General features: G+C 39.2%; 1 protein-coding gene across 1 annotated transcript in view; it reads left to right on the top strand.

Annotated features, from left to right (window-relative positions):
- The window catches only part of CCDC18 (coiled-coil domain containing 18), a 125,974-nt gene that overhangs the window by 8,348 nt on the left and 89,906 nt on the right, over positions 1 to 27,720 (top strand). Inside the window, exons 3-9 of the mRNA XM_036448023.2 lie at positions 2,491 to 2,652; positions 3,900 to 4,006; positions 6,150 to 6,278; positions 18,063 to 18,159; positions 21,573 to 21,694; positions 22,533 to 22,824; positions 27,323 to 27,447. Coding sequence (XP_036303916.1) covers positions 2,491 to 2,652; positions 3,900 to 4,006; positions 6,150 to 6,278; positions 18,063 to 18,159; positions 21,573 to 21,694; positions 22,533 to 22,824; positions 27,323 to 27,447 — 1,034 coding nt within the window. The remainder of the gene's footprint in view (positions 1 to 2,490; positions 2,653 to 3,899; positions 4,007 to 6,149; positions 6,279 to 18,062; positions 18,160 to 21,572; positions 21,695 to 22,532; positions 22,825 to 27,322; positions 27,448 to 27,720) is intronic.

Raw genomic sequence — 27,720 nt, 5'->3', positions numbered from 1 at the left:
ACCTCTGACTTTGAGAGTTCCCCAGAGTCTCTGTGTGCTTTTCTCTTTTCCTGACAGTCCAGATTCCCCCTGTATGAGTCTGGATCCCTGGGGTCTCGCCTGGAACTGGGGTTCAGTGCAGTCGGGAGCTTCTTTCTCTCTCCCACTTGGGATAGCTAGCCAGGCACTCAGCGCCTGTCCTCTCCGCGCACGTGTGTTCCTGTACCTCAGCCTTGAAGACTCCAGGGTTCCACGCCAAATACTCCTCCCAGGGAGCAATCACAGTGGAAAACTAGTTCAATGCCAACAGCTCTTGCTTTACAGATAATATGCTCTTGGACTCCATGGCAATGGGAAGTGAGTTTTGGGAATCTAAATGGCAGAGGCAGGGCTCTGTGGCTTTGTTTTTATGTCTGAAACACCGTTCAGCCTGACAGTGGAGAGCTGCCTGGCAGAACCTTGTGCTCTGACAGGCATCTGCTAGCTCAATCACTCTTTGCTCCAGTCTGCTTACCTTGATTGACTGCCTCTGCAGCTCTCTATTCCTTCTGACCAAAGGAAGCACCTGCTACCACAGGTTTTCTCTCCTTTCTCTGTAGCTGAGCAAGGAGCTCCCAGCTAACAGGACTGTATCTACAGGCCATCTGCACTTTCCTCCCTTCTCATCTCTCCGTTTCTTCCCAGTTGCCCACCTTTAGGTGTTTCAGTGTGCTGGTCTCTCAGACCTGTGTCTGTATTGAGCAGGGATTTCATTGTTGAATTATAGTTGGTTAACTTATTGAAATTTTAGGGGGAGAGGAAAAGGTGCACTCTCATGCTACTATTCCTCTGAAATCTCTCCAAAAAGGATGACATCTGATTTTATGATGACAAAGGATATTCTTAGATTTCTGGATAGTGACACTAATAACTCCTGTAATCTATGCCAAGACCCAGTTTGGACATAGATTTTCGTGCCTTCTTTTCACTCTGGCTCTCTTTTCCTTCCTGACTGGTTCTTCACTGATTTCAGCAGGAGCTGCTGCCAGCTAGGCTTGTTGTATGGTTGCCTGTATGGAATGTTTTCATCAAGCTCTGGTGCTGATTCATCATTGTCAGATTCTGTTTCAGACCCTGTCTGAACCTGGTTCTGTGGCAACTCTTGTTCTGTAGCAGGGACAGTTTCTGTGGCTTCACCAGGCATTTCGTGTAGGGAATTTGGAATCAAAATGGTGGCCTCCAAATATCTGTGGATGGTTGAGTCTGTAGATCCAGAATCAGTAGATATGAAGTATGTAGTTTTTTTGCATGGATAATTTGTATTGCTTGTATATGCATGTGGAAACACTTGAAGGCTAGATTTACTTAAATTATAAGTTAATAATTCCTATGTAAACTGTTTCATATTTTTTGATGTATGAGTGGTGTTAAAATATATAAATGGTAACGTTAAAACCTTTGTTATGTAACTACTAACTTGGGAATGAGACTTAGTGTGTGCTTTTTCTTTTCTATAGTTTTCATTTTTGAATTGTATAATATGTTATTTAAAATAATTCAATCAGGCCCTAGCTGGTTTGACTTGGTGGATAAAGCATCTTCCTCTGGACTAAAGGGTCCCAGGTTCAATTCCAGTCAAGGACACATGCCTGGAGGGGGCGTGCAGGAGGCAGATGATTGATGATTCTCTCATCATTGATGTTTTTATCTCCCTCTCCCTCCTCTCTGAAATCAATAAAAATGTATTTTAAAAAAATAATAAAATAGAATGCTTGTTCCCTTTCAAAATAGCTTTAAAGTAATAATAATTAAATCAGGTTTTGAAAATCTTAACCCTTATGAAAATTAAAATAATTTATTGTAAAATATATATTCAAAAGAGTGTAATATAGCCGAGACCGGTTTGGCTCAATGGATTGAGCGTCGGCTTGGGGACTGAAGGGTCCCGGGTTCGATTCTGGTCAAGGGCATGTACCTTGGTTGCGGGCATATCCCCAGTAGGGGGTGTGCAAGAGGCAGCTGATCGATGACTCTCTCTCATTGATGTTTCTAACTCTCTATCTCTCTCCCTTCCTCTCTGTACAAAATCAATAAAATATATATTTTAAAAAAAGAATGTAATATAAATATATATGCAGTTTATTTAATCATTTTATTGTTGGGGAACATTTGGTTTCTTGTCTCTTATGGATAATATAGCTATGAATATTTTTATATCTTCAGGTGCAAAAAATAAAAGTTTCTTTCAGATTTATACCCAGAGTAAAACTGTTAAATCTTAGCATATTTAGCCTTTGTTGATAATACCAAGAACTTTTCCAAAGTTTCAAGCTGTACCTATTTAGGTACATGAACCTCCATGTACCTAAGAGGGAACTGATTGTTCCGCAGCTCCTTACCAACACTCACTAAATACCTTAATTCATTTTCTGAGCTACTTAGTTATTTTATAGTTAATTGTTTATCATTTCCCATTAATATCATGTAATGCTTCATGAAATAATCAATAATAGATCTTTTTTTATTTTTCAGATATCTTTTTCATCTTCTAACGCTATGGATCAGGAGATAAAAAGTCTTCGAGAGAAACTTAATAAACTTAGACAACAGAATGCTTGTTTGGTTTCGCAGAATCATTCTTTAATGACTAAGATAGAATCTGTCCACTTTGAATTAACACAGTCAAGAACAAAAGTATGTTTCTTAAAATGGTGACTATGCTAACAGAAAATCACTATAATTACATGAAGATTTATAATTGGAAAAATATTCTTGTATTGCTTTAATGTGTTATGAATAATTTTTATTATGATAATATAGTATCAATATATATGGAATCAATTTTATATGAACTTAGTATATGAAAATGACTCAGAGAAACTTGTATAATCTGTGCATTTAGATAAGTCAGAGCTTCTTTAAATCTTTTTTTAAGTTTTATTTTAGAGGACATTTAATAAGCTGGGGAAAATGAAACAAGAAAGGGCCTAGGCTAACCAAAGGACTAGATAGTGAAATAAGCTAGGTTGGGCTGCTTTGGCTCCTAAGAAGTCAGAGGAAAGGGGGCCGTAGAAACAGGTTTAGGGGGTTTGCCTGGGACAAACTGCTGCCCATCCCTACCCTGGTTTCAAACCTCTTAGGGGTCCCATAGAGTATAGCAGGTGCATGCCTGTTGGGGAAGAAGAGGGGTAGGGGAAAGGCTTGGCTGTGCTCCTGGGAGGGAGAGCAAGCTTAAAATCTTAAGATTACAAATTTGTGTGTTTTTATTTCTTAAAGGAAATATAACTTATTTACCTTCTTGTTTATTTATTTTTTATTTCTTTATTGATTTCAGAGAGGAAGGGAAAGGAAGGGAGAGATAGAAACATCAATGATAAGAGAATCATTGATTGGATGCCTCCTGCATGCCCCCTACTGGGGATTGAATCCATAACCCGACCTGTGCCCTTGGTTGGAATTGAACCTGGGACCCTTCCGTCTGCAGGCTGACGCTCTATCCACTGAGCCAAACCGGCTAGGGCTCTTCTTTTTTAAAGTAATACCTTCTCTTTTGTTGTTAGTGCTTACCTGAGGATATTTTTTCCCATTGATTTTTTTAGAGAGTGGAAGTGAGGAAGGGAAGGGAGGAGAGAGAAAGAGAGAGAGAGAGAGAGAAACATCAATGTGAGAGAGACATATTGATTGGTTGCCTCTGGCACATACCTGTCTGTACTGGGGCTGGGATCAACCTGAAACCCAGGTGCATGCCCTTGACTGGGAATCAAACCCACAACCGGCTAACACTCTAACCACTTAGTGACACCAGCCAGGGCAATACATTCCCTTTTGTTGAAAACTTTTTTTTTTTTTTTTTTTTTTTTAAGAAAACTTTAAAAATGGGAAAAAAAAGAATGAGAAAGATCACTGAGTTGCACCATCTAGAACTGCTTTGTTTGTTTTAGGTCTCTATGCTTGAATCTTCTCAACAACATGCAGCCAATGTGCCAATCTTAGAAGAACAAATTATAAATTTGGAAGCAGAAGTTTCAGCCCAAGATAAAGTTTTGAGGTAAGTATACTTTTTATAGATTTAAAGTTTCTATTCTGCCCTAGTCAGTTTGGCTCTGTGGATAGAATGTCAGCCCATAGATGGAAGGGTCTCGGGTTTGATTTTGATCAAGGGCACATACCTCGGTTGCAGGCTCCATCCCGGCCATAGTTGGGGCGAGTGCAGGAAGCAATCAGTCAATGTGCTTCTGTAACATCACTGCTTCTCTGTCTCTCCCCCTCCCTTTAACTTTCTTTAAAATTAATGGAAAAATATCCTCGAGTAAGGATTAACAACAACAAAAAATTTTTATTTCCTACTTCTGCTTTTTTATGTATCATGTTAAATTTTGTCTACCCCGAAAAATCTGTACTGGACTATGGACTATGTTAGAATGTGTTGAATCTGTATTAAGTACATCTTAGCTCCTCTTGGCTTCGGGATGCATGCAGTATATGGGGATTAAAAGAAAAAAAAGACTAGATCTAGGTTGAGATACTTATTTACATGCTTTTATTAAATATTAACTTGTTCATTTCTTGCCTTACATAGCTGTATATATAATTTGATAGAAGTATTCTTTTATTCCTTGCTAAAACTCCTACATGTTAAATGATAAATATACCTTTTCTCTTTCTCTTTATTGGAGTTCAAGAAAGAAAATATATGGAATCAGGCTTATAATTTTTTCTCTTCTGCTTTGAAGTAAGAAATATGTACATACTAAATAGCACATTGCTTCATTTTAGTGATTCTTAAAGTGTGGTTCTGGAACTAGCAGTATTAGCATTATTTGGGAACTTGTTAAAAATTCAAATATCAGATCCTATCGCATACTTACTGAATCACAAACTGTGAAAGGTGGGACCTAGCAATCTTATGTTTAGTTGTTGTTATTTTTTAATATATTTTATTGATTTTTTTACTGAGAGGTAGGAAGAGGGATCAATGAGAGAGAAACATTGATCAGCTGCCTCCTGCACACTTTCTACCGGGTATGTGCCTACAACTAAGGTACATGCCCTTGATTGGAATCGAACCTGGGACCCTTGAGTTCACAGGCTGATGCTCTATCCACTGAGCCAAACCTGTTAGGACTGTTGTTGTTTTTTAACATGAGGATAAATCATCTTTATTTATTTATTAATCCTCACCCGAGGACATGCTGCTTTTATTGATTTTAGAGAGGAATGGAGAGGGAGAGATATATAGAGAGAAACATCAATTGGTTGCTTCCCATACGTGTCCCAACTAGGGACTGAACTTTCAACTTACGTATGTTTCCTGAAATGGAATTAAATCCCAAACCTTTTTTGGTGTATGGGACAATGCCCCAACCAACTGAACCACCCAGCCAGGGCACAGTAGTGGGGCAGGGGGTGCGGCCTGAGGTCCCCCAGCCTGGTGCTGGGGTGGGGGACATGGCCTGAAGTTCTCTGTCAAGCCCCATCTGATAAGGGGCATGGCCTGAGGTACCCTGTCAAGCCCTAATGGGTAGGGGGTGCAGCTTGAGGTCCCTTGTTAAGCTCCACAGGGGTGGGGGAGGGCATAGCCTCAGGTCCCTGCTGATTGCTCGTTAAGGCTCCTTATGTCAACTTGGCCTCAGCGGTGGGTGCAGCCGTATTTGTGTTGGAGTGATGGTCAATTTGCATATTACTCTTTTATTAGCTAGGATAGATTGGAGTGTTTATTATATTTTATTAAGTCTAATAATTTATCATTTGATTCTCTTGGGTTTTCTAGGTAGCTAATGCTATTATTAACAAAAAAAAAAAGAAAATTTTGTCTTTTCTTCCATATATATGTACTTATTATATTTTTATATTTGCTTTTTTGCACCTGTCAGGGGAAAAGAATCATGAATATAGTGGTGATAACAGTCATTCTTATCCAGTCTCTAAATTATATGATAATACTTTTAGTATCTGACCATGAAATAGGATATACTAGTAAACTGTATATATATAATTTGATGGAAGCATTTTTTTATTCCTTACGAAAACTCCTAGATGGCAAATGATAAATATTGCCTTTTCTCTATCTCTAATTAAATATTCATTTCTCTTAATTCTCGTTTAAACTAACAGAATTCCTAATATTGAATTATTTTTGCATACTGGCATGATTTCTTTAATAACCTTTAAAAATATCTTTTATTTAATAGAGAGGCAGAAGAAAAATTGGAGCAGAGTCAGAAAATGGTGATTGAAAAGGAACAAACTTTGCAGAAGTTCCAAGAGGAATGTATAAAGTTGAAGGTGGATTTACTTGAACAAAGTAAACAAGGAAAGAGGTATGTGTTTTTAAAGCAAGTAATTTATTTTTTTGTAAGAGGAAAAAATATTACCTACTTAAAATTCTAAGTAAGTTTTGAAGTGAAAAATTTTCAGAAATTTGTCAGTAGAATAACTTAAATTTTCGGGTCCTTTTTTATTTTCATTTTCTATTAAAATTTTCATGTATGAATTTTATGTTATTAGCATTCTTGATTGGGATTAATTCCTAAGGGCCTGATAATGATGATCAATGTAATGATATTTACGTATATCTGAAATTAAGTTGCATGACTTACCGTATTTTTCGGACCATAATACGCACTTTTCCCCCCCCCCAGAAGTGGGGGGAAAAAGTCCCTGCGTCTTATGGTCCAAATATAGCCTACACATATACTTTAAAAAAAAAGTTTTTTTACTTGCCCGGCTTTGTGTGGTCTCTGTGTGCTTGCCCGGCTCTAAAATGGTTCTAAATGCTGCTGTTTACTTTACAGGGTTGATTACATGTGTTTATGACTGTGATGTTGGGTTTTAATGTACATAAAATATTTTAGGACACTATTTGTTTCAGAATCTTTTTTTCTTCATTTCCCTTCTCTAAAAACTGGTGCGTCTTATGGTCCGAAAAATACGGTACATAAAATTCATGAGAACGTGTCTTTGAGTCTTCCTTAAGGAATACAAGTACTATAAAAATATCTATTTTATTTAAACCATGTTTTAAAAAAGTTTTGTAGGTAGTCCTGGGAACCATTAACTTTGAATGTCAATTAACTTTTAAATTAATATTTAAAATTTTTAGTTTAAATCAATGAGATTTTATAATGTAATAATGTAATTATGACAACTTTTATATCTTGAATCTGTATTTTTATCTTTTACATTAAAAATATTTTTGAAATTTATACTATAGTGTAAATAACATTACAAAGAAAGTATATTTTGAAAATTTCTCATAAATCAATTAAATATTTGTTTGCATTTTTACTTAAGCCTTTTGAAACCTAGCAGCATTTGGCTAGTCTAGTTTCAGTTACAATATATATTTGGTTGTCAGTATTCCTTAGTGGTAATGTTTAGGTTTTGGAATTAAATAGCCAGATTTTACCTCTAAATGGCTTTGTTACCTTGGGAAAATTATCTGTCCTTCTTGAATCTAAGTTTGCTCATCTTAAATCGAGATAATATTGTCTTGATATAAGGATTAAGTGAAAAAAATATGTTAGGTGCCTCTTAAATAATAAACAGTAACAAATGTACCTATCTTGAGTGTAACCTGTATGGTAAAAGCCCTCCAGGCATGGTTCAGTGGTTGAGTGTTGACCTATGAGCCAAGAGGTCACAATTCGATTTCGGTCAGGTCATGTGCCCAAGTTGTGGGCTCAACTCCCTGGCTTGATCCTCAGTAGGGGGTGTGAAGGAACAGCCAATGAATGATTCTCATTATTGATGTTTCTATCTCTGTCTCTCCCTTCCTCTCTGAAATCAATAAAAATATATTAAAAAATAATAATAAACTGTGTGGTTAAATATTCTGAAATTTAGACTTATTCAGAAAAACGTTTTTGCATATGGTTATTATAGTGAGATAATATTATGAAAACTAGCTTTCTAATATTGCTAAGAAAAAGTACAAAGGGAGAGCAACTAGTTCTTTCTGTAAAACTTAATATGATTCTTAGGGTCAGGTATTGACTTTGTTTTCACAAGGTGAATAAGTGGGGATGGCCACAGATTGGACAGCATCTGCAAAGGCATCTACTAGTTTGTATATATATAAAACCCTAATATGCAAATAGACTGAACAGCAAAACAACTGAACAACTGGTCACTATGACGTGCACTGACCACCAGGGGGTGCGCGCAGAACATGATGGGTATTAGCAGCAGGCGGCAGAGCACGGAAAATGGTGGGCATTGACCTCAGCGAGATGGTGGAACAGGTGAGCGGAGGTGCCAGACCATGGTGGGTGTTCATCACTGTCATTGGGACAAGCCTCTGGTGATCACTGAAAATTCTTTGCTCCTGTGCACCATGGTCCAGCCGGGCGTTCGCACCTGTTGCCGATGCCAGCCCTGCTTGCACCTGCTGCCGCTGCTGGAGCTGCTGCTCACACTCACTGCCAGAGCCTGGGACCTGTCCCAATCAGTCGGCACTGTCAGCAGGTGCGAAGGGCAGCTGCCAGTCCTGATGGCCTCTCAGGGCTTCTCCACCTCATCCTGCTCCTGGGGGGATATCAGGGCCAACAGTCACCTCTTGCACCCACTGCTGCCAATGACCCCACTAGCAGTGGCTGCCAGAGCCAGAGCCATTGCTTGCACCTACTGCCAGCACTAGAGGAGCCATTTGTACCTGCTGTGGCACCTGGTGCTAGTCGCAATCGCTTGGTGCTGTCAATGGTTATGAGCGGTGGCTGCTGGCCCCAGTTGCCCCTGAGGGTTTCTCCACCTCCCCCTGCTCCTGAGGGGCAATTGGGGCAACAGCAGCTGTTTGTACCCACTGCCGGTGCCAGCCCCAGTCGTTCCATGCCGTCAGCGCATGGGAGCAGTGGTGGTGGGAACAGGGCTGCCGGCAGACAAAAGACCAGGGGCTATGGGAGGAGGGGCTGGGTGGAGTGTGGAGGATGGGCCAAGACCTGCCCCTGTGCCCACTGCAGCCTTGTGACCCACAATTCCTTTCAAGGTGCACGAATTTGTGCATTGGGCCCCTAGTTCTATATAATAAAAGAGGGATATGCTAATTAGCCCAGGTATGCTAATTAGTCACAACCCATCAGGTGCTTAATAGTCACAACCAGTCAGGTGCAGCCTGGGAGCAGCCTCCAGCAGAAGTGGCCACTGGTGGGGGCACCACCCAGCCTTGAGGCTGCCGGGCCAGGGGTCATGAGCAGGCAAGCCTCACCCTCTGGCCTGGGAGCAGCCCCCGGTGGAAGTGGCCACCTGCAGGGGCGTGTGCGGTGCTGCCCAGCCCAGAGGCTGCCTCAGCTGGGGGTTGCGAACAGGCACACTGTTCGCAACCCCCAACGGAATAGCCCCCGTCAGGAGTGGCCATGCTGCACCCAGCCCAGAGGCCACCCAGCTGAAAGAATCATTGGAGACTTTGGTTACATTCATAGTTAAAATCACTATGCTCTTCGAGAGAGAATTATTGATTGGTTGCCTCTAGCACGTGCCCTACTGGGGATTGAGCCTGCAACCCAGGCATGTGCCCTTGACCAGAATCAAGGTTGAAGCTCTAGCCACTGAGCCAAACCAGCTAGGGCAAGCAATCCTATTCTTAAAGACTTGATTTTATTATAAACACGTTGATTTGAATCACATTAAACCAATATACATTTTTTAAAAGAAATGTCTCTTCATTTCTACTAATGCAATTCTACCATAAAGCTTATGTTGTATAATCTATATTAATCTATATTAGTAAAAGGGTAATATGCTATTAGACTGGACATCTTCCAGACATCCATCTGGATGTCTGTCGACACAAAGCCATGATGGTGGGGACCGAGGCAGTGGTGGTTAGGGGCAACTAGGCCAGCAGAGGAGGGCAGTTAGGGGCAGTCAGGCTGGCAGGCAGGTGAGCAGTTAGGACTAGCGGTCCCAGATTGAGTGAGGGATGTCCAGCAATCAGTCATCCCCCAAAGGGTCCCGGATTAGAGAGGGTGCAGGCGGGGCTGAGGGACACCGCTTTCCCGTGCATGAATTTCATGCACAAGGTCTTTAATCCTATCTAATAAAAGGGCAATATGCAAATTAACTGTTACTCTGCCACAAAGATGGCAGAACCCATAGTAGCTGAGGTGCTGGATGCTGGTGGCGTTGACCCGGTGATGACCTCCAGCGTCCCATGTGCCCTGGCCTGTGGAGGGAGGGAGGGCAGGTAGACAGACCTCTGGCCAGAGGTCGGCTGGGGCACGGGACACCGGCATCCTTGCAGGCCAGGCTGAGGGACCCTCCCCCCACCCTTGTGCACCCTCTAGCCATATCTAATAAAATTATATGCAAATTGACCATCACTCCAACACACAAGATGGCTGCCTCCATAAGGTCAAAGATGGCTGCCCCCATGTGGACACAAGATGGCCAGCAGGGAATTGCAGTTGGGAGGGATCAGACCTGCAAGGGAGGGCAGTTGGGGGTGATCAAGCCTGCAGGGGAGGGCAGTTAGGGGTGACCAGGTCTGCAGGGGAGGGCAGTTAGGGGCAATCAGACTGGCAGGGGAGTGGTTAGGGGGTGATCAGGCTGACAGGCAGAAATGGTTAGGGGCAATCAGGAAGACAGGCAGGCGAGCAGTTGGGAACCAGCAGTCTTGGATTGTGAGAGGAATCCCAGATTGGAGAGGGTGCATGCTGGGCTGAGTGGAAACCCCCCCCCCCCCATGCACAAATTTTGTGTACTGGGCCTCTAGTCCTATAAAGAGGGAATATGCAAATTGACTGTCACGTGGTCACAAAGATGGCAGCACCCATAGCCACAAGATGGTAGTGCCTAGTCCCCTCAGCTCTGCCGGAGTCTCCCAGTTCTTTCAGCCCTGCCAGGGGGGTGGCAGGCATGCAGTGTGGCTGGACCTGTTGCTCCTTGCATCTGCCTCTGGAGTCCCACAGCCCTTTAAGCCCAGCCAGGGGGGCGGCAGGCACACAGTGTGGCCGGACTCGCTCTCAGCCACGCAGGGTCAGCTGGGTGCAGGCAAGCCTCGGATGGTGGTTGCTCAGCTGACACCCAAGGTGCAGGCAAGCCTCAGATGGCAGTTGCCCAGCCGCCCAGGGCCACCTGAGGCTCATATAACCAGGGCTGGCTAAAGCTTGTGCTGCCGGCAATGGCAGCAGCAGAGGTGGGGAGGCGGCGAGCCTGATCAGCCAGGCCTAGGAACGCTACCTGTGTTTGAATTTTGTGTACCAGGCCTCTAATAGAAATATTAAAGAATATCATTGCTGAAGAATACTGAGGAATTTTATATACTTATAAGTACAAATGGGTAGGTGTAATAGGAAATGAGGCAAGGAAAACAGGTTTGATCCAGACTGTAAATGGTTTTGTGTGTTATGCCAAAGGATTTGTATTTTATTTATTTACTTATTTATTTATTTTATTTTATTTTTTTAAATATATTTTATTGATTTTTCACAGAGAGGAAGAGAGAGGGATAGAGAGCTAGAAACATCGATGAGAGAGAATCATCGATCAGCTGCCTCTTGCACACCCCCTACTGGGGATGTGCCTGCAACCAAGGTACATGCCCTTGACTGGAATCGAACCCGGGACCTTTCAGTCCGCAGGTTGACCGACGCTCTATCCACTGGGCTAAACCAGTCCCGGCAGGATTTGCATTTTAACCTGGAAAACATAAATAGGCAATTGAGATTTTTAGGTAGAGATGTGACATGAATTCTCTTGGGGCTTTTTGAAGTATTAGAATAAATATTGGCATTGTGAAATTGAAAGATTTAAACTTCTGCAAATATATTTTTTGGGGTTTATAAAGATTCATTATAGTGGATTAAAAAGCCAGTATAAAGATAGAGATTGTTTAGCTTTATGCTGTTTATAAAAGATACACCTAAAATATATGAACACAGAAAAGTTTAAAGCAGAGGGATGGAAACAAATATCTCAGGCAAATAGTCACCAAAACAAAGTAGATATAGCTATATTAAAATCACACCGAATAGATTTAAATGCAACAAGCATTGTTAGAGTTAAAAATAATTCATATAATACATTTGTGTTTAAGTAACACTAAAGGAAAAAGCTATATTCTAAATTTGCATGTATCTAATAATTTAGTCCAAGTATATATAAAGAAAATAAAATTTCAAGTAGAAGTGAATAAATTTTATATGGGGAACATTTTTATACATTTACTAGGAATTATTAGATTAAACAACAAAATAAATAAAAAGTTGAAGAATTGAATGACAATTACAAGTCTTGATCTAGTGGATGTTTATCTAGAACTCTAACCCAGCAATTTGAGAAATGATATTCTTTCAAGTACTTCTAGGACATTTATAATCTGTTACCTACTTCACTATGCCAGAAAACACGAGTTTTAATAAACACCAAAAGATTGATGTCACACATATCAGCTTCTCAGATCATAGTACAGTTAAGTTGGAATATAATCTCCCAGGTCATGTATGTTTGGAAATTTAAAACAAGCCTTCCTCATAGACCATTGAGGAATTTATGATAAAAATTAGGAAAGTTTTCGGTTGTTGGGATGCTTAAATAAGTTATTATTTTTATTATCCTCTTCTGGTTCTCTAAGTGTAGGTGAGGGTGTGGTACAACAGAAACTCATACACATTTCTGTTTGGGAATGTAAATTGGTACAGCTGCTGTACTAACCACTCCCCTGCCAAAAAGATTTAATTATAGCAGCCATACCAGACAGGTATGGCTGCTCAAACCATGCAGCCATACCTGTCTGGTATGGCTGCATGGTTAGAGCATCAGCCCCCACACAGAAGGTTCTTGGGTTTGATTCCTAGTCAAGGACATGTACCTGGGTTGGAGGTATGATCCCCAGCCCTGGTTGGAGCCCATGTAAGAAACAACCAATCCATGTGTGTCTCCAACATTGCTGTTTCTCTCCCTCTCCCTCTCCCTCTCGCTCTTCCTCTCCCTCTCCCACTCCCTCTCCCTCTCCCTCTCCCCCTCCCCCTCCCCCTCCCCCTCCCCCTCCCTTTCCCTCTCCTCCTCTACCCCCCTCCCTTCTACTTTCTCTAAATATTCTCATGTGAAAATTAAAAAAAAAAAGATTAAATAAAGTTGAACGTTCACCTATATAGTATCTTCAATTTTGAAATAACTTGGAAAAAATCTAGCAATTTTGTTCCTAGTATTTATCTTAAAGAAATTCGCACACATATTGCCAAAAAACTATGAATTGTGATGTTCACTGCAATGTTGTTTGTATTAGCTGAGAAAAACCCCCTCAATGTCTATCACTGAACTGGGTAAATAAATTACAGTATTTTTATACATGGAATATTATGTCATAAATTTTTAAAAATGAATTGTAGACATATAGGTGAATATAGATAGGTCTTAAATGATATTGAACAAAAGCAATTTGCAGTAGGATACAGGCAGTGTGATGCCATTTGTATGAAGTATAAAAGCATGAAAAAAGACTGATATTTTATCAAATGTAAGATTACACAGATTTTAAGGTATACCATTTTTTTATAATCACAAAGAAAAAATATCACCATGAAACTGAGATGTCATCAATTGTAAAATACATGTCAATCTTAGAGAAGTTAAAAATATGAAAACAATCTGTCTCTTAAAATAGATGAATTATAAGGTACTATTTTGTATATGAATATATATACAAAATAGATGAATTATAAGGTACTATTTTGTGTATATATATATATATATATATATATGATTATATACAAAATGTTTTTTTAATGTTACATTTTAGTGCTTTTATTTATATATTTATTTTTATTAAATTTATTGTGGTGACATTTGTCAACATGAACATATAGGTTTCAGGTGTGGGTTTCTATGTTACAAGATCTGTATATTGCACCATGTGCCTACCACCCAAAGTCAGATCTTCTCCTGCCACCATATATTAGGACCCCTTTCTGCCTCCACCCTCTTCTAAAATGTTTTGTAATTTAAAAACAAACACACAGTGATTCTAGGGTTACCTTTGTGGAAGAAGTCAGGGGAATGGCATTTTGAAAAGACTCACAAGGATAGGACCTCAACTCTGAAATGACTTTGCTTTCTTAAAATAAAAAAGATAAAGTCTTCCCTGGCCTGTGTGGCTGGTTGATTGGAGTGTCGTCCCATACAACAAAAGATGATAAGTTCAATTCCTGGTCAGGGTAAGTCTCTCTCTCTCTCTCTCTCTCTCTATCTCTCTATCTCTCTATCTCTCTGGATAGACTGTTGGTCTCTGGACCAAAGGGTCCCGGATTTATTTCCAATCAATGGAACATACTTTGTTGCAGGCTCTTACCTGACCCAGGCCTCTGGTTGGGGCTCATGTAGGAGGCAACCAATCGATATGTTTTTCTCTGTCTTTCCCTCTCTCTTCCACTCTCCCTAAAAGTCAATGGAAAATTATCCTCAAGTGAGGAGTAACAAAAATCAAATCAAATCATAAAAAAGTCTGTCTCAGGTAAGGATTAAAAATAAATACGCAACTAAATCTCTATGAAGCGAACAGCAGATTTAAGATTCATTAAGTGTGGGTTGTCATGCATATATAATATATATCCAGATGGTTCTGTATGGCTGAAATATGACATTTTTTTTTAAACTGGTGGTATAGAGGAGTAGATATCTATAAAGTGCATAACTTTGACTTGAAAAAGATGACAGAGGAAAAGCACTATTAGGGGGGATTTTGTTTTGTTAAGTGAGAAACACAGCTGTTCTTTGCTCTCTGAATTCTAGCTTTGCAAATTAAGAAATAGGATGTATTTTCTTAGATTTCACATAAATGTACAATATTATTGTTTAAACACTTTCTATTTTTCTATCTGAAAATTTGAAACCAAATAGACATCTTCAGTATTCACAGTTGCTATTCAGACTTAAGAACCACATATTTAGGAAATAAGGGATACTACTTTCACTTGAGTATGTAAGCCAATAGAGAAGAGGCTAAAATACAGAAGACAGAGTAGTTCCTCAAAGGAAAGAGCTAAGATCCAGAGTATTGATAAAGGAAATCACGTTGAAAAAGAGTCACTACACTTCCCTTACACTGGAAACCATGTAATGAGAATGGGTTTAAATATAGAAAAGTTTTGTGTAGGGTTTTTTACTTATTGATTTTAGAGATAGTAACAGAGAAACATGAGTTTGTTATTATTTACACATTCATTGATTGATTCTTATGTGTGCGCAGACTGGGGGTCAAACCCACAACCTTGGCGTATTGGGGCAATGCTCTAACCCAGTGGTCGGCAAACTCGTTAGTCAGCAGAGCCAAATATCAATAGTACAACGATTGAAATTTCTTTTGAGAGGCGAAAACTGACTTCTGCACATGGGCCACCAAGTTTTAGTCGCACAGTACATGTGTGTGCGCATGTGGTATTTTGTGGAAGAGCCACACTCAAAGGGCCAAAGAGCCACATGTGGCTCGCAAGCCGCGGTTTGCCAACCACTGCTCTAACCAACTGAGCTACGTGGTCAGGGCTTGGAAAGTTTTAGATGTGGATAGGAAATTGACCAAGTTCCAGCCCAATAGTCTCAATTCAATGTGAGAAGTATCGATATGATGAAAGGTCAGGGTCAGCTAAGAGGTAGTAATTGGGCTTAAGACAATGCTGGGTAGTGATTGAATTTTGTTGTTCAGATTTTTATATCTGTATCAATAAAAATTACTATCTCTTGAAGTACCTTTTTGAAAATTTACCTGATCTTTGTAAAGGTCACTGGATTTGCCGAGTATTTTTAATACACTAGGCAGTTAAATGATAATTTATCATACAGCCTCAGGCTACTTCTCTTGTCTATCTTCTGGATTGAGGGGATAATATTGCCAACACATAAGAATGTATGTATGATTTAGAGTATGTATATAAACATTTTGTTACATTTTATTTTTTATATTGATCCCTTATAGTAAAGAAATTATTATTTTTTTATGTGAAAAATTGACAAAAGTGGAACCATTTTATTTTTTTTGTAGTAGACCTTTTTTTAAAAAAAATAAGTTTTTATTGTTCATATTATTACAAATATTCCTTCCCCCCCCCCACCATTGCTCTCCTCCACCAGGTTCCCACCCCACCCTCTGCCCTTTCCCCTCTCCCCATTGTCCTCATCCATAGGTGCACAGTTTATGTTCAGTGTCTTCCCACATCCCCCTCTCCCCTTTTCCCCAAGAATCGTCAGTTCACTCCCCTTCCATACCTCTGATTCTATTATATTCAACAGTTAATACTATTCATCAGATTTTTTTTTAATTTCCTTGGTTTTTAGATTCACTTGTTGATAGTTACGTATTTGTTGTTCATAATTTTTATCTTTATTTACTTTCTCTTCTGAAAGATCCCCCTTTAGAAATTCATATAATTCTGGTTTGGTGTTGATGAACTCCTTTAGCTTTTTTTTATTAGTGAAGCTCTTTATCTGGCCTTCGATTCTGAGTGATAGCTTTGCTGGGTAGATTATCTTTGGCTGTAGGTTCTTGCTATTCATCACCTTGACTATTTTTTGCCATTCCCGTCTGGCCTGCATGGTTTCTGTTGAGAAATCAGCTGACAATTGTATAGGTGCTCCTTTATAGGTAACTATCTTCTTTGCTCTTGCTGCTTTTAATATTCTCTCTTTGTCTTTTGTTCTTGGAATTTTAATTATGATGTGTCTTGGTGTGGTCTTCTTTGGATTCCTTTTGTTTGGAGTTCTGTGCGCTTCCTGGAATTGTAAGTCTAATTCTTTCACCAGGTGGGGGAAGTTTTCTGTCACTATTTCTTTCAGTATGTTTTCGATATCTTGCTCTCTCTCATCTTCTGGGACCCCCATAATTCTGATGTTGGTTCGCTTGAAGTTGTCCCAGAGGTTTCTTACAGTATCTTCAATTTTCTGGATTCTCTAGCCTTCTTGCTTTTGCGGAGGAGTGTCTTCTGGCTCTTTATGTTCCAAAACTTTGACTTGATTCTTGCGATCTTCCATTCTGTTTTTAGGACTCTGTATAATATTTTTTATTTCAGACAATGTATTCTTTATTTCTTGTTGTTCCCTTATCATTTCTTGTTGATTCCTTATTAATTCTAGTTGATTCCTTTTCATATCCTCATAGGTCTTATCGACCTTTTCTAGGAAATTCTTGAAGAACCTTATAAGCATAGATTTGAACTCTATATCCAGTCGCTTTTTGTTCTCCATTTCTTTCGTTTGTGATCTATTTTGTTGTCGAATTTCGCAGCTACAGATGGGATGGGGTTTCAGGGTGGAGCCTACAGCCTCGGCTTCCGTCAGCCCCGCCCTATGCGGTTCCTGGGTCTCAGGGTCCTTAAAGTACTGGCTGCAAGTACCTCTGATAGAAAGGTTCCCTCGATTTTCGCCTGCTGCCAAACAGTCTATGCTCTCCCCCAATGAGCCCGGTATTGGGGTTCAGTTCAGTTGGAAGTGGAGTTGGAGGTGGCGTTCAGAGCAGTCTGGAGCCCCAGTCTCCTTCCCGCCAGGCCAATCCCGCGGCACAGCCAACCGTCCCTTCTTTGCGCTCAATGTACATGCCTCCGGGACCTCCTCTCGCCGCTCCCCCGGGGCTCCGCCTTACAGCCCAGCTCCCTATGGATGAGCCTGGGTCCCTGGGGTCTGGCCTAGAACTGGGGTTCAGAGCAGTCAGAACTGGGGCCCAACACAGTCGGAGTTTTATCTCCTTCCCACTTGGGAACGCCAGCCAGGCACTCAGCCTCCCTCCTCTCTGGCTCCGTCCTCTCCGTGCCAGGTGTCTCTGTACCTTGGGCTTTTACAGCTCCTCCACGCTTCCTTCTGGTTTTCTCCTTGCTTCTTGTTGTAGAATTTCCAGTCAGTCGACTTTTCTGTAGTTTTGGGTAATGTCCATTTTATATTTTAGTTGTATTTTATTGAAATTGTGTGCGGCTGTGGCGAGCCATCTTGGATCTATAGTAAGGAAATTATTAATCTTCATTTTTTATTTGCAGTTTAAGCTTAGTACTCTTTTTATTTATTTGTTTTTTAGTACAGAGAAATCTGTTTCTCTCTATTCCTCAAAATTAAATATAGGTTACTTTGGAACTTAAATATTCAGTGCAGAGCATCCTTTGCTTTTATTAATTTTTTTTTTTAAACTTTAGAGCTGAACGGCAAAGGAATGAAGCTCTATATAATGCTGAAGAGCTGAGTAAAGCTTTCCAACATTATAAAGAAAAAGTGGCTGAAAAGCTGGAAAAGGTAAGAGACAGTTGTACAAAGTCAGTGTTTAGTGTTACAGTCCTTACTGTAAAAATAGAGACATAAATAGAATATATGTATTTATTAGGGGCTCGGTGCATGAAATTCGTGAAAGGGGGGAGGGCAGTCCCTCAGCCCGGCCTGCAACCTCTCCAATCTGGGACCTTGGGGGATATCTGACTGCTGGTTAGAGATTGGGCTTAAATGGGCAGTCCGACATCCCTCTTGCAATCCAGGACTGCTGGCTCCCAACTGCTCGCCTGCCTGCCTGCCTGCCTGCCTGCCTGCCTGCCTGCCTGCCTGATTGACCCTCACCACTTCTGCCTACCAGCCAGATCATCCCCTAACCACTCCCCTGCCAACATGATTGATGTCTAACTGCTCCCCTGCCGGCCTGATTGCCCCTAACTTCCCTCCCTTGCAGGCCTGGTTACCCCCACCTGCCTTCCCTTGCAGGCCTGGTCACCCCACCTGCCTTCCCCAGCTGGCCAATCACCCCTAACTGCCCTCCCTTGCCCGCCTGGTTGCCCCTAACTGAACTCTCCTGCAGGTCTGGTCGCCCCTAACTGCTCTCCATGCAGGCTTGTTCCCCCAACTACCCTCCCCTGCAGGCCTGTTTGCCCCCGACTGCCCTCCCCTACAGGCTTTGTCCCCCCCAACTGCCCTCCCCTGCATAGCTGGTTCCCCCTCACTGTCCTCCCCTGTAGGCCTGGTCGCCCCAAACTGACCTCCCTTGCAGGCCTGGTCTCTCCAATTGCCCTCCCCTGCCGGCCATATTTTGGCAGCCATCTTGTGTCCACATGGGGGTGGCCATCTTGCATGTTGGAGTGATGGTCTTTTTACATATTACTTTTATTAGATAGGATGATTAAAGCAGGGAGTAATTTTTATCTGACTCATAATAAGATCTTTGAAATAAAGAATTTATAAATATTAGTTAAGGATGATGTTCCTTAACTAATTGATGGACAATTTTTTAATAATTAGCTGAAACTTTTTTATCCAAACAGAGAAAAGAGTGGAGACAAGGGAAAAAATAAAATATAGAGAAAGATGAGGGTGAGTGAGCAGAAATTGAAGCTATAGAAATAGAAGCAGGAAATTTGTCCCATCACCTTAGTGAAAATAAAGGCACAGTAGATTATGTTGATTTCCCTGGATCTACCACCCTAAAAGGGACACACTTCTGCCTCTCAAAGGGAAGATTCCTGAACAGATTCTTCATAGTAGTATAATGGCTTTATTACATTTATTTGATATCTTCAAGTAATACCAGATAATAATAAAATCTATTTGGAAGAAGGCCACATGTTAGATGTTTAATCGTTGAGGTCAGAAGAGAGGTATGGTTAACTGATATTGATATGAGAGACTTCCATTTTGAGATAATTGAGGCAGGAAGTTAATGATTCTAATTAAAGAAAGGTAGAAGGGTAGAAAAAAGAAATCTTACCTAATAATAGTCAAGCATGTAAATTGATCATACCTCCACTATACCCACAGCCAATCAGGAGTGAGTATGCAAATTAACCTGACAAAGATGGTGGGTTAACTTGCATATGCAGGTGCAGAGTGCTGGGAGGGGCAGGACACCTGCTATGAGGAGGAGGTAGGTGGCGGAGGGAGCTACAGGAGTCGTCCTCTGGCAGGGAGCAAGGACTTGGGGGTCCAAGGAGCCTGGGAGCGAAACCAGGGGAAGGAAGGCCTATTCTTTTTTTTTATTTTATATTTTATTGATTTTTTACAGAGAGGAAGGGAGAGAGATAAGAGAGCTAGAAACGTCGATGAGAGAGAAGCATCAACCAGCTGCCTCTTGCACATCCCCTACTGGGGATGTGCCCGCAACCCAGGTACATGCCCTTGACCGGAATCGAACCTGGGACCTTTCAGTCCGCAGACCGACGCTCTACCACTGAGCCAAACCAGTTTTGGCGGAAGGCCTATTTTTGCATGAATATCATACAATGGGCCTCTAACCTGTTTCCCTGAAAATAAGAGTCTTATATTAATTTTTGCTCCCAAAGATGCACTAGCTCTTATTTTCAGGGGATGTCTTATTTTTCCATGAAGAAGAATATGGTACACATTTATTGTTAAATGAAAATAAAAGAAATTTATTACCTGTATACGGTACAGTAGTAAGGTAGTTGTCAACACAAACCAGACAAACTGTGAATCCTACAGTATCAAGAATTTACTCATTTATTCAATGACAATCATGTCATCATCTTCTGGAACATCATCATAACAATCCAATTCCTGAATTTCCTGGTGAATTTCTGTGACTCCATTTCTTTCAGAATCAGTGGACCAAATCTCTCATGTTTAGCCTAGGGGGGCCTTATTTTCGGGGGGATGCCTTATATTTCACGCAGAAGGAAACCTGTAAATAGGTCTTATTTTCGGAGGATGTCTTATTTTCAGGGAAACACGGTAGTATTATTATAAAAATTAAATCAAAGTCCCACCGAAACCGGTTTGGCTCAGCGGTAGAGCATCGGTCTGCGGGCTGAAAGGTCCCAGGTTCGATTCCGGTCAAGGGTATGTACGTTGGTTGTGGGCACATCCCCGGTAAGGGGTGTGCAAGAGGCAGCTGGTCGATGTTTCTCTCTCATCGGCGTTTCTAGCTCTCTATCTCTCTCCCTTCCTCTCTGTACAAAATCAATAAAATATATTATTAAAAAAAGAAAGAAATCAAAGTCCCATATAATACCAAAATATTAAATGTGAATTAACTAGATTACTGTTTGAAAGCCTTGGAGATCCCTATGAGAATGAAATATTATAGAAGTGATTTTAAATAAGGTAATTTGTAGGGGAAGATAAGGGTGGGTATCCTGGAGGAAAGAGAGGACTTTATGGAGGAAGGAGAGGCAAATATAAGAGATGTTTTTTCATAGCCCTCCTTAGGATTATCAATTTCAAACTGCTCAGCAAAGCCCTATCGTTAGGTAGATGTAATAAAGGAAGTGAGGGAGATCTGCTAGTTCTCTACTCCCACTGTTCCATCCTGGGTACATGGCTTTTGTTTTAAATTTTGCACTGTGGTTTCATTGTATTTTGTGGCTACAATTTCAAAAATTACTTCTCTGGAACCTTTGCACTAAAGTTAGCCTTTAGTAACTTCATGCAGAATCCCTGCATGAGTTGTTTGACTTGTCTGTGTGAGACCAGAACACTTACAATTGCCCCTCTGTCATAGGCTTAACCATTTCTAAACAGGTACGGGTAGTTAGAATCCCATTCCCTGTCCAGGAAGTTCACTTTGCTCCCTTTTCTATAAGGTTGGCAACTTAAATGGGTAGAATATTTGTTCCACTCTCCTGGTTATTTCAAAAATCACTACTTTTTAGTTTAAAAAAACTTAAAACCTATGACAACATTAATGTGCACACTTAAATTATTATTTTTAGGTTCAAGCTGAAGAAGAAATATTAGAGAAAAATCTAATTAACTGTGAAAAAGAAAATAAAAAGCTACAGGAAAAGTGTGATCTATATAAAAGTGACGTTGAAATTCTAAAAGAGAAATTAAGGTACAGTATCCTGTTGTAGAAAAAGGATTTTTGTGGGGAAATGAATAAATTGAAACATTTTGGAATAGAGTATTTTGTATATTTTAATTGTGGACTTAAATTATGTAGAAAGGCTCATGACATTGTTTCCTAGGTATAATGAAGTGAGGATTTTAAATGAATAAAACTAACACACACTTAATGTTTTTATAGTGTAACCACATTAGCTAGTTAGTAAAATATGTATTCTTCAAATAATGAAGAATCATCTAGTTCAGACTTCTCCCTTTAGAGACCTTAAAAATGTGAAAAAGGGAACTGATTAAATACAATAACAATTCTAAAGATTAGATTGTCATAATGTTTGACATGTATTTATAGGTATATGTATTTGAAAGTATTAATGCTTTGTAATCAGTTAGTGGGTCATTAGGCTTTACCTTGTGGAGTTGTGGCTGATACTTCATGATTGTTCCTTACATGATCTAAATCTTTCTTAAAGCTGCAAAAAGTTGTGTTAGAATTTTGGAGTTAGATCTCCTGTTTCACATTTTTAGAAAGGAACAGAAATGCTTCTGAGATAATGGGAATATATTGCCCTACTACTTACTGTGAGACACCGGGCAAGTTTTATAACCTTTTTGTGCCTCAATTTCCCTGAATATAAACTGGAAGTAATAATAGTGCTACCACATAAAGTTGTGAGTACCTGGCATGCGGAAAATAGGCACATGGCAAATGTGAGCAGGTATTTTTATTTCAGAATTAAGCTTTAAAATATTTTATATGAGATTAACTATTGTAAATATCATTATTAAAAATGAACATATTTTTATTTTTGTGCTTTTTTTCTTCATAGGCAGTTAAAAGAAGAAAATAATGATGGAAAAGAAAAAATGAGAATCATGGCAATGAAAAATTCAGAAGTAATGGCACAACTATCTGAATCTAGACAAAGTATTTTGAAGCTAGAGAGTGCATTAGAAGACAAAGAGGAAATACTTCGAGAAAAATTTTCTCTAATAAATGAAAACAGAGACCTAAAGGTCCGTATTGCAACACAGAATGAGAGACTGGATGTATGTCAGCAAGAAATAGAAAGTTCAAGAGTGGAACTGAGACATTTGGACAAAATTATGTCCCAATTGCCGGTAAGTATGTGGGAATAGAAAAATTTTACTAAAGTGCTTTATAAGAAACCATCATTTTGTGGTTGATTTATTAGCTTCTGTTTTTTTTCTTAGATGTTTATGCTTTCAGACATCAATTTCTTTTCTGTCTAACCCCTATTTTTTTTTTTTACTGTCTACTATTTCAGCCTTTCTCAGTCTCTCAGATATCATATATAAGAATGGCACAGGATTTTTTAAAAACAGCTTTAAAAATTTTTTTTAACTTAAAATTCTTTATTGTTTAAAGTATTACATATGTCTCCTTCCTCCTGCATTGACCTCTCCCCAGCCATTCCCACTCCCAACACATGCCCTAATCCCCTCCTGCCTGTGTCTGTTGGTTTTACTTATATGCATGCATATACATCCTTGGTTGACCTCTTACCCTCCATTCTTCCCCCACTGCCTTTCTTCTGAGGTTTGACTGTCTGGTGCTTCTGTGTCTCTGGATCTATTTTTGTTCATTATATTCCACAAATGAGTGAGGTCATATGATATTTATCTTTCTCTGGCTGGCTTATTTCGCTTAGCATAATGCTCTCCAGGTCTATCCATGCTGTTGCAAATGGCAAGAGTTCTTTTTTACAGCAGTGTACTATTCCATTGTGTAGATGTACCACAGTTTTTTTAATCAACTCATATGCTGATGGGCTATCCTAGCTATTGTAAATTGTGCTGCTATGAACATAGGGTTGTGTATATCCTTTCTGATTGGTGTTTCTGATTTCATAGGATATATTCCTAGAAGTGGGATTACTGGATCAAATGGAAATTCCATCTTTAATTTTTTGAGGAAACTTTATACTGTTTTCCACAAAAGACAGCTTCTTAAAGTGACATTTATATATGACCAAATTTACCCATTTTAAGTGTATTGGTCAATGATTTTTAGTAAATTTACAAGTTTTAGAACAGTCACCACAATCCAGTTTTCAAACATTTTTTTCATCTCCCAAAGATCCCTTGTGCCATTTATAATTAGTTTTTGTACCCACCCTTACTGCTAGGGAACCACTCACCTACTTTCTTTTTCATGCTGTTGAGCATCTTTACCATCATTACTTTGAACTCTGTTTCAGATAAATTTCTTATCTCTACTTCATTTATCTCTTCTTCTGGAAAATTCTCTAGTCATTTCATTTGGGGGTTGTTTCTTTGTCTCCTCATTTTGGCTGTCTGTGTGGGTTTGTGACTATGTATTAGGTAGATCCTCTGTACCAGCAGTCGCCAACCAGTGGTCTACGGATCACTGGTAGTCCATGAGGTCCAGAAGGTTGGTGACCACTCCTCTACACCTCTCAATCTCTAGTGCAGGATAGTGTTAAAGGCTGTTTCTAACTAATTAGATCAGGCAAACACTCAAAGCCTCCAGAGAAGGCCTCCATTTACCCGAAAATAAGAGTGTCTTATATTAATTTTTTCTTCCAAAGTTGTGCTAGGTCTTGTTTTCAGGGGATGTCTTATCTTTCCATGCGCTAGGTCTTATTTTCGGAGGATATCTTATTTTTGGGGAAACTCAGTAGCATTCCTCTTTATTTGCCCTCCAGGCAATTGTCCTCAGGTATGGTGAGAGGTTTTTTTTTTCAGCAGGGTGTGACAATTGCTTCTGCCTGGAGGCTAATTGTTATTTTTAACCTCTTAAGTGGTTTTTGGGCAAGGTTGTTTTCCAGTAGGGTGTATCAACTGTCTACTTGGGAAAGATCTCCTGCTTGAAGGAATGACTCAGCCCAGGAAACTTCTGAACTCTATCCCCCTAGTCTCCAGTCCTGACTTCTGCTCTCAACTCCAGTCCATTTCACCTCCTCTCTGCTGGAGCACAAGACGGGTAGCTCCACAGGGAATTTTGTGCATTGACCCTTTCAAAGGGTGCCTGAATTTCAGCTGCTTTTCATAGCCAGGTGTTATGTGTATACCCTCCTCAGTTTGGTGCTCTCTGCTGGGAAGACCAGCTTGGTGATTAGATCCCTGAGTTCTCAGTGGCACCCCCACCAGCTGAGATATCTCTCTGGGACTTCATTTGCTGTCAGTGGGCACCCAGCTAGCTCTTTCTCACCTCTACCCCTCCTACCAGTGTATGTGGTCTCCACTTTCGGTCCTAGGGTATCAGAGTTCTTTCTTGTGAATTTTCCATTGATTATTCAGGAAGTTTTTCTGTATTTTAGTTGTAATTCCAATTTGTTACTGGGAGCGTGTCCATGCAGCATCCACTTAATCTGCTATAATTTTTAATTCCTATCCCACTCATCTACTTTCTGCATCTAGAGATTTGTCTTTTCTGGACATTTCTTATAAATTAACCGTGGACTCTTTTTTATTATATCTACCTTAGTGTGTATGAGGTGTTAATCACATTGTGGTTTTAATTTGCATTTCCCTAATGATTAATGTATATTCTGACTAAATATGAAAATGTTTTTATAATGTACCCAACCACTTTTTCTCTTTAAGTTATATATGTATATGATCATAATTATAAGTAAGATTAGGAAGAAGGTAAGTTATACCTGTATCAGAAATTTGTTTCTGGTAAGTGTAAAATAATGGTGAGATCAGGTGAAAGCTACAGATAAATGTGTCGTGGTTGGTTTCACATATATATGGATGGTAGCCTCTTAACAATTTTAAACTGTCAGGGAATTATGAAGCTACGAGGGACCTTAGAAAGTATCTGATTCAAACCATTGTTTTATTGGTGAAGAAATAGCTACCCAAAGAAGTTAATAACTTGTACAGAATTGAAACTGAATGTATAATTCTTGGTTCCCAGCCTCTGCTATTTCTACTTTCCTAGGATGCTAATTATTAATTATTTGCTTAGGTTTTTAATGTACCAGTTTGCTTTATAAATCTGATAGTAATCATATGCAGATAGCATTCATCTTAAAGTGATATTCTAATTTGACTCAGTATCAAAATTTATTTAACATGAGATTCTAAAGGTAGTGTGATAATATTGTAATATACTTGATCCTGTGTTTCATGCAGTGCTAAGAATAACATAGTTTGGAAATGTGAGTTTTTTCATTCTAGAAAGTATGATTTGGTTATAATTTAAAGGTAATGGTCATAGTGTTTACCTTGCCCCTTTTTACAACTATTTTAAAAATTCTTTGTCATTCAAGCACACAGAAAAGCACAGAGACCAGTGTAGCATAGCATTTGCTAAATGTGGATAACATTTCGAATATCCACTTCAAATATTTTTAATAAAATTTTACAGGTAAATGAAACCTTTTTATATACCTATCACATCTAATTCTCTCTTTCTTAGAGGTAGCGACTATTTTTAGGTTCATGTGTATCCTTCTTGTCCATGTTTTCAAAAATTTTTTTATTTTCGAGAGAGGAAAAGAGAGGGATAGAGAAACATGGATATGAAGAGTGAAACATTAATTGGCTGCCTCCTTCACACTCCCTATCAGGGATCGAGCCTACAATCCTGGGCATGTACCCTGTCCAGGAATCAAATGGCAACCTTTTGGTATACAGGATGTTGCCCAACCAACTGAGTCACACTGGCCAGGGCCTTCTTGTCCATATTTTAAATGTTGCTGTTATAAATATATATATATGTATATATATATATATATATATATATATATATATATATATATATATATATATATATATATGTTTTCATTGATTTCAGAGAGGAAGGGAAAGAGAGATAGAAACATCAATGATGAGCCCTAGCTGGTTTGGCTCAGTGCATAGAGTATTGGCCTGCGGACTGAAAAATCCCAGGTTTGATTTTGGTCAAGGGCACATGTCCAGGTTCCAGGCTCAATCCTCAGTAGTGGGTGTGCAGGAGGCAACCAATCAATGACTCTCTCTCATCATTGATGTTTCTCTCTATCTCCCTTTCCCTTCCTCTCTGAAACCAATAAAAATACATTTAAAAAGAAAAAGTTATGAAAGAGAATCATTGATTGGCTAGCTTCTGCATACCCCTTACTGAAGATCTAGCCTGCAACCAGGCATTTGCCCTGACCAGGAATCAAACTAGTATCTCATTGACAGGTTGATACTGAACCACTCAACCACACCAGCCAAGGCCTTCTTGTCCATATTTTAAATATTACCACAAACAGATGCATCTAGGAAAAAAAATTAAAAAAAAAATATATATGTATATACACACACACATACACACACACACACACACACACACACACTGTATAACTCTTAGAACATTTAAAAAAATACTGCATGGCTAAAAACATACTACATGTACTACTGTTTTTTTACATTCAGTTTTATGTTATGTAATGTTTCCATAATGATTTACATCATGCAGGTTTATTTAACTATTGTACTTTTACCATTATTTTTCTATCTCATAATTTATTTATATATTATATTGATTAATATTAAGTTGTTTCTATTAAATTTACATGATTTCTTAGACTTGGAGTTCTGAATAAAAAAATTATATCACAGATATTATAAATTTATATGTTTATTTTTATACTTACAGTTAAAAAGAGAAATGCTTGGTTTTAAATCATCTCTTTCTAAGCACCAGTTGAGTAGTTTGTCAAACAAGGAAGACAATTACATTGGCTGCTGTGAGACAAATAAAATGATGATTTCAGAGTTGAGGTATGGTTTTTAGGTTCTGAAGTTGTAGAAAATACAATGCTTTTAAAAACTGGTAATTAAATTAAGATCTTTAATTGAAATGTTGAAAAATATACTAAAAGTTCAGAGTATTATAATAAATATTTTTTTCCACAACAAAGAATTGATTCTTAATTTTTGTGATATTTGTTTCAAATATGTTTATTTAAATAAAAAATAATCCACTTTGTATATGTTTACATTCAGAAGTAAAATATATAGTTATATTATTTATAATTTTGCTTTTTTCACTCT

This window comes from Pipistrellus kuhlii, unplaced genomic scaffold (genome assembly GCF_014108245.1).
Source record: "Pipistrellus kuhlii isolate mPipKuh1 unplaced genomic scaffold, mPipKuh1.p scaffold_m20_p_2, whole genome shotgun sequence".
Taxonomy (NCBI): domain Eukaryota; kingdom Metazoa; phylum Chordata; class Mammalia; order Chiroptera; family Vespertilionidae; genus Pipistrellus; species Pipistrellus kuhlii.
This window is presented reverse-complemented; position numbering and strand designations above follow the sequence as displayed.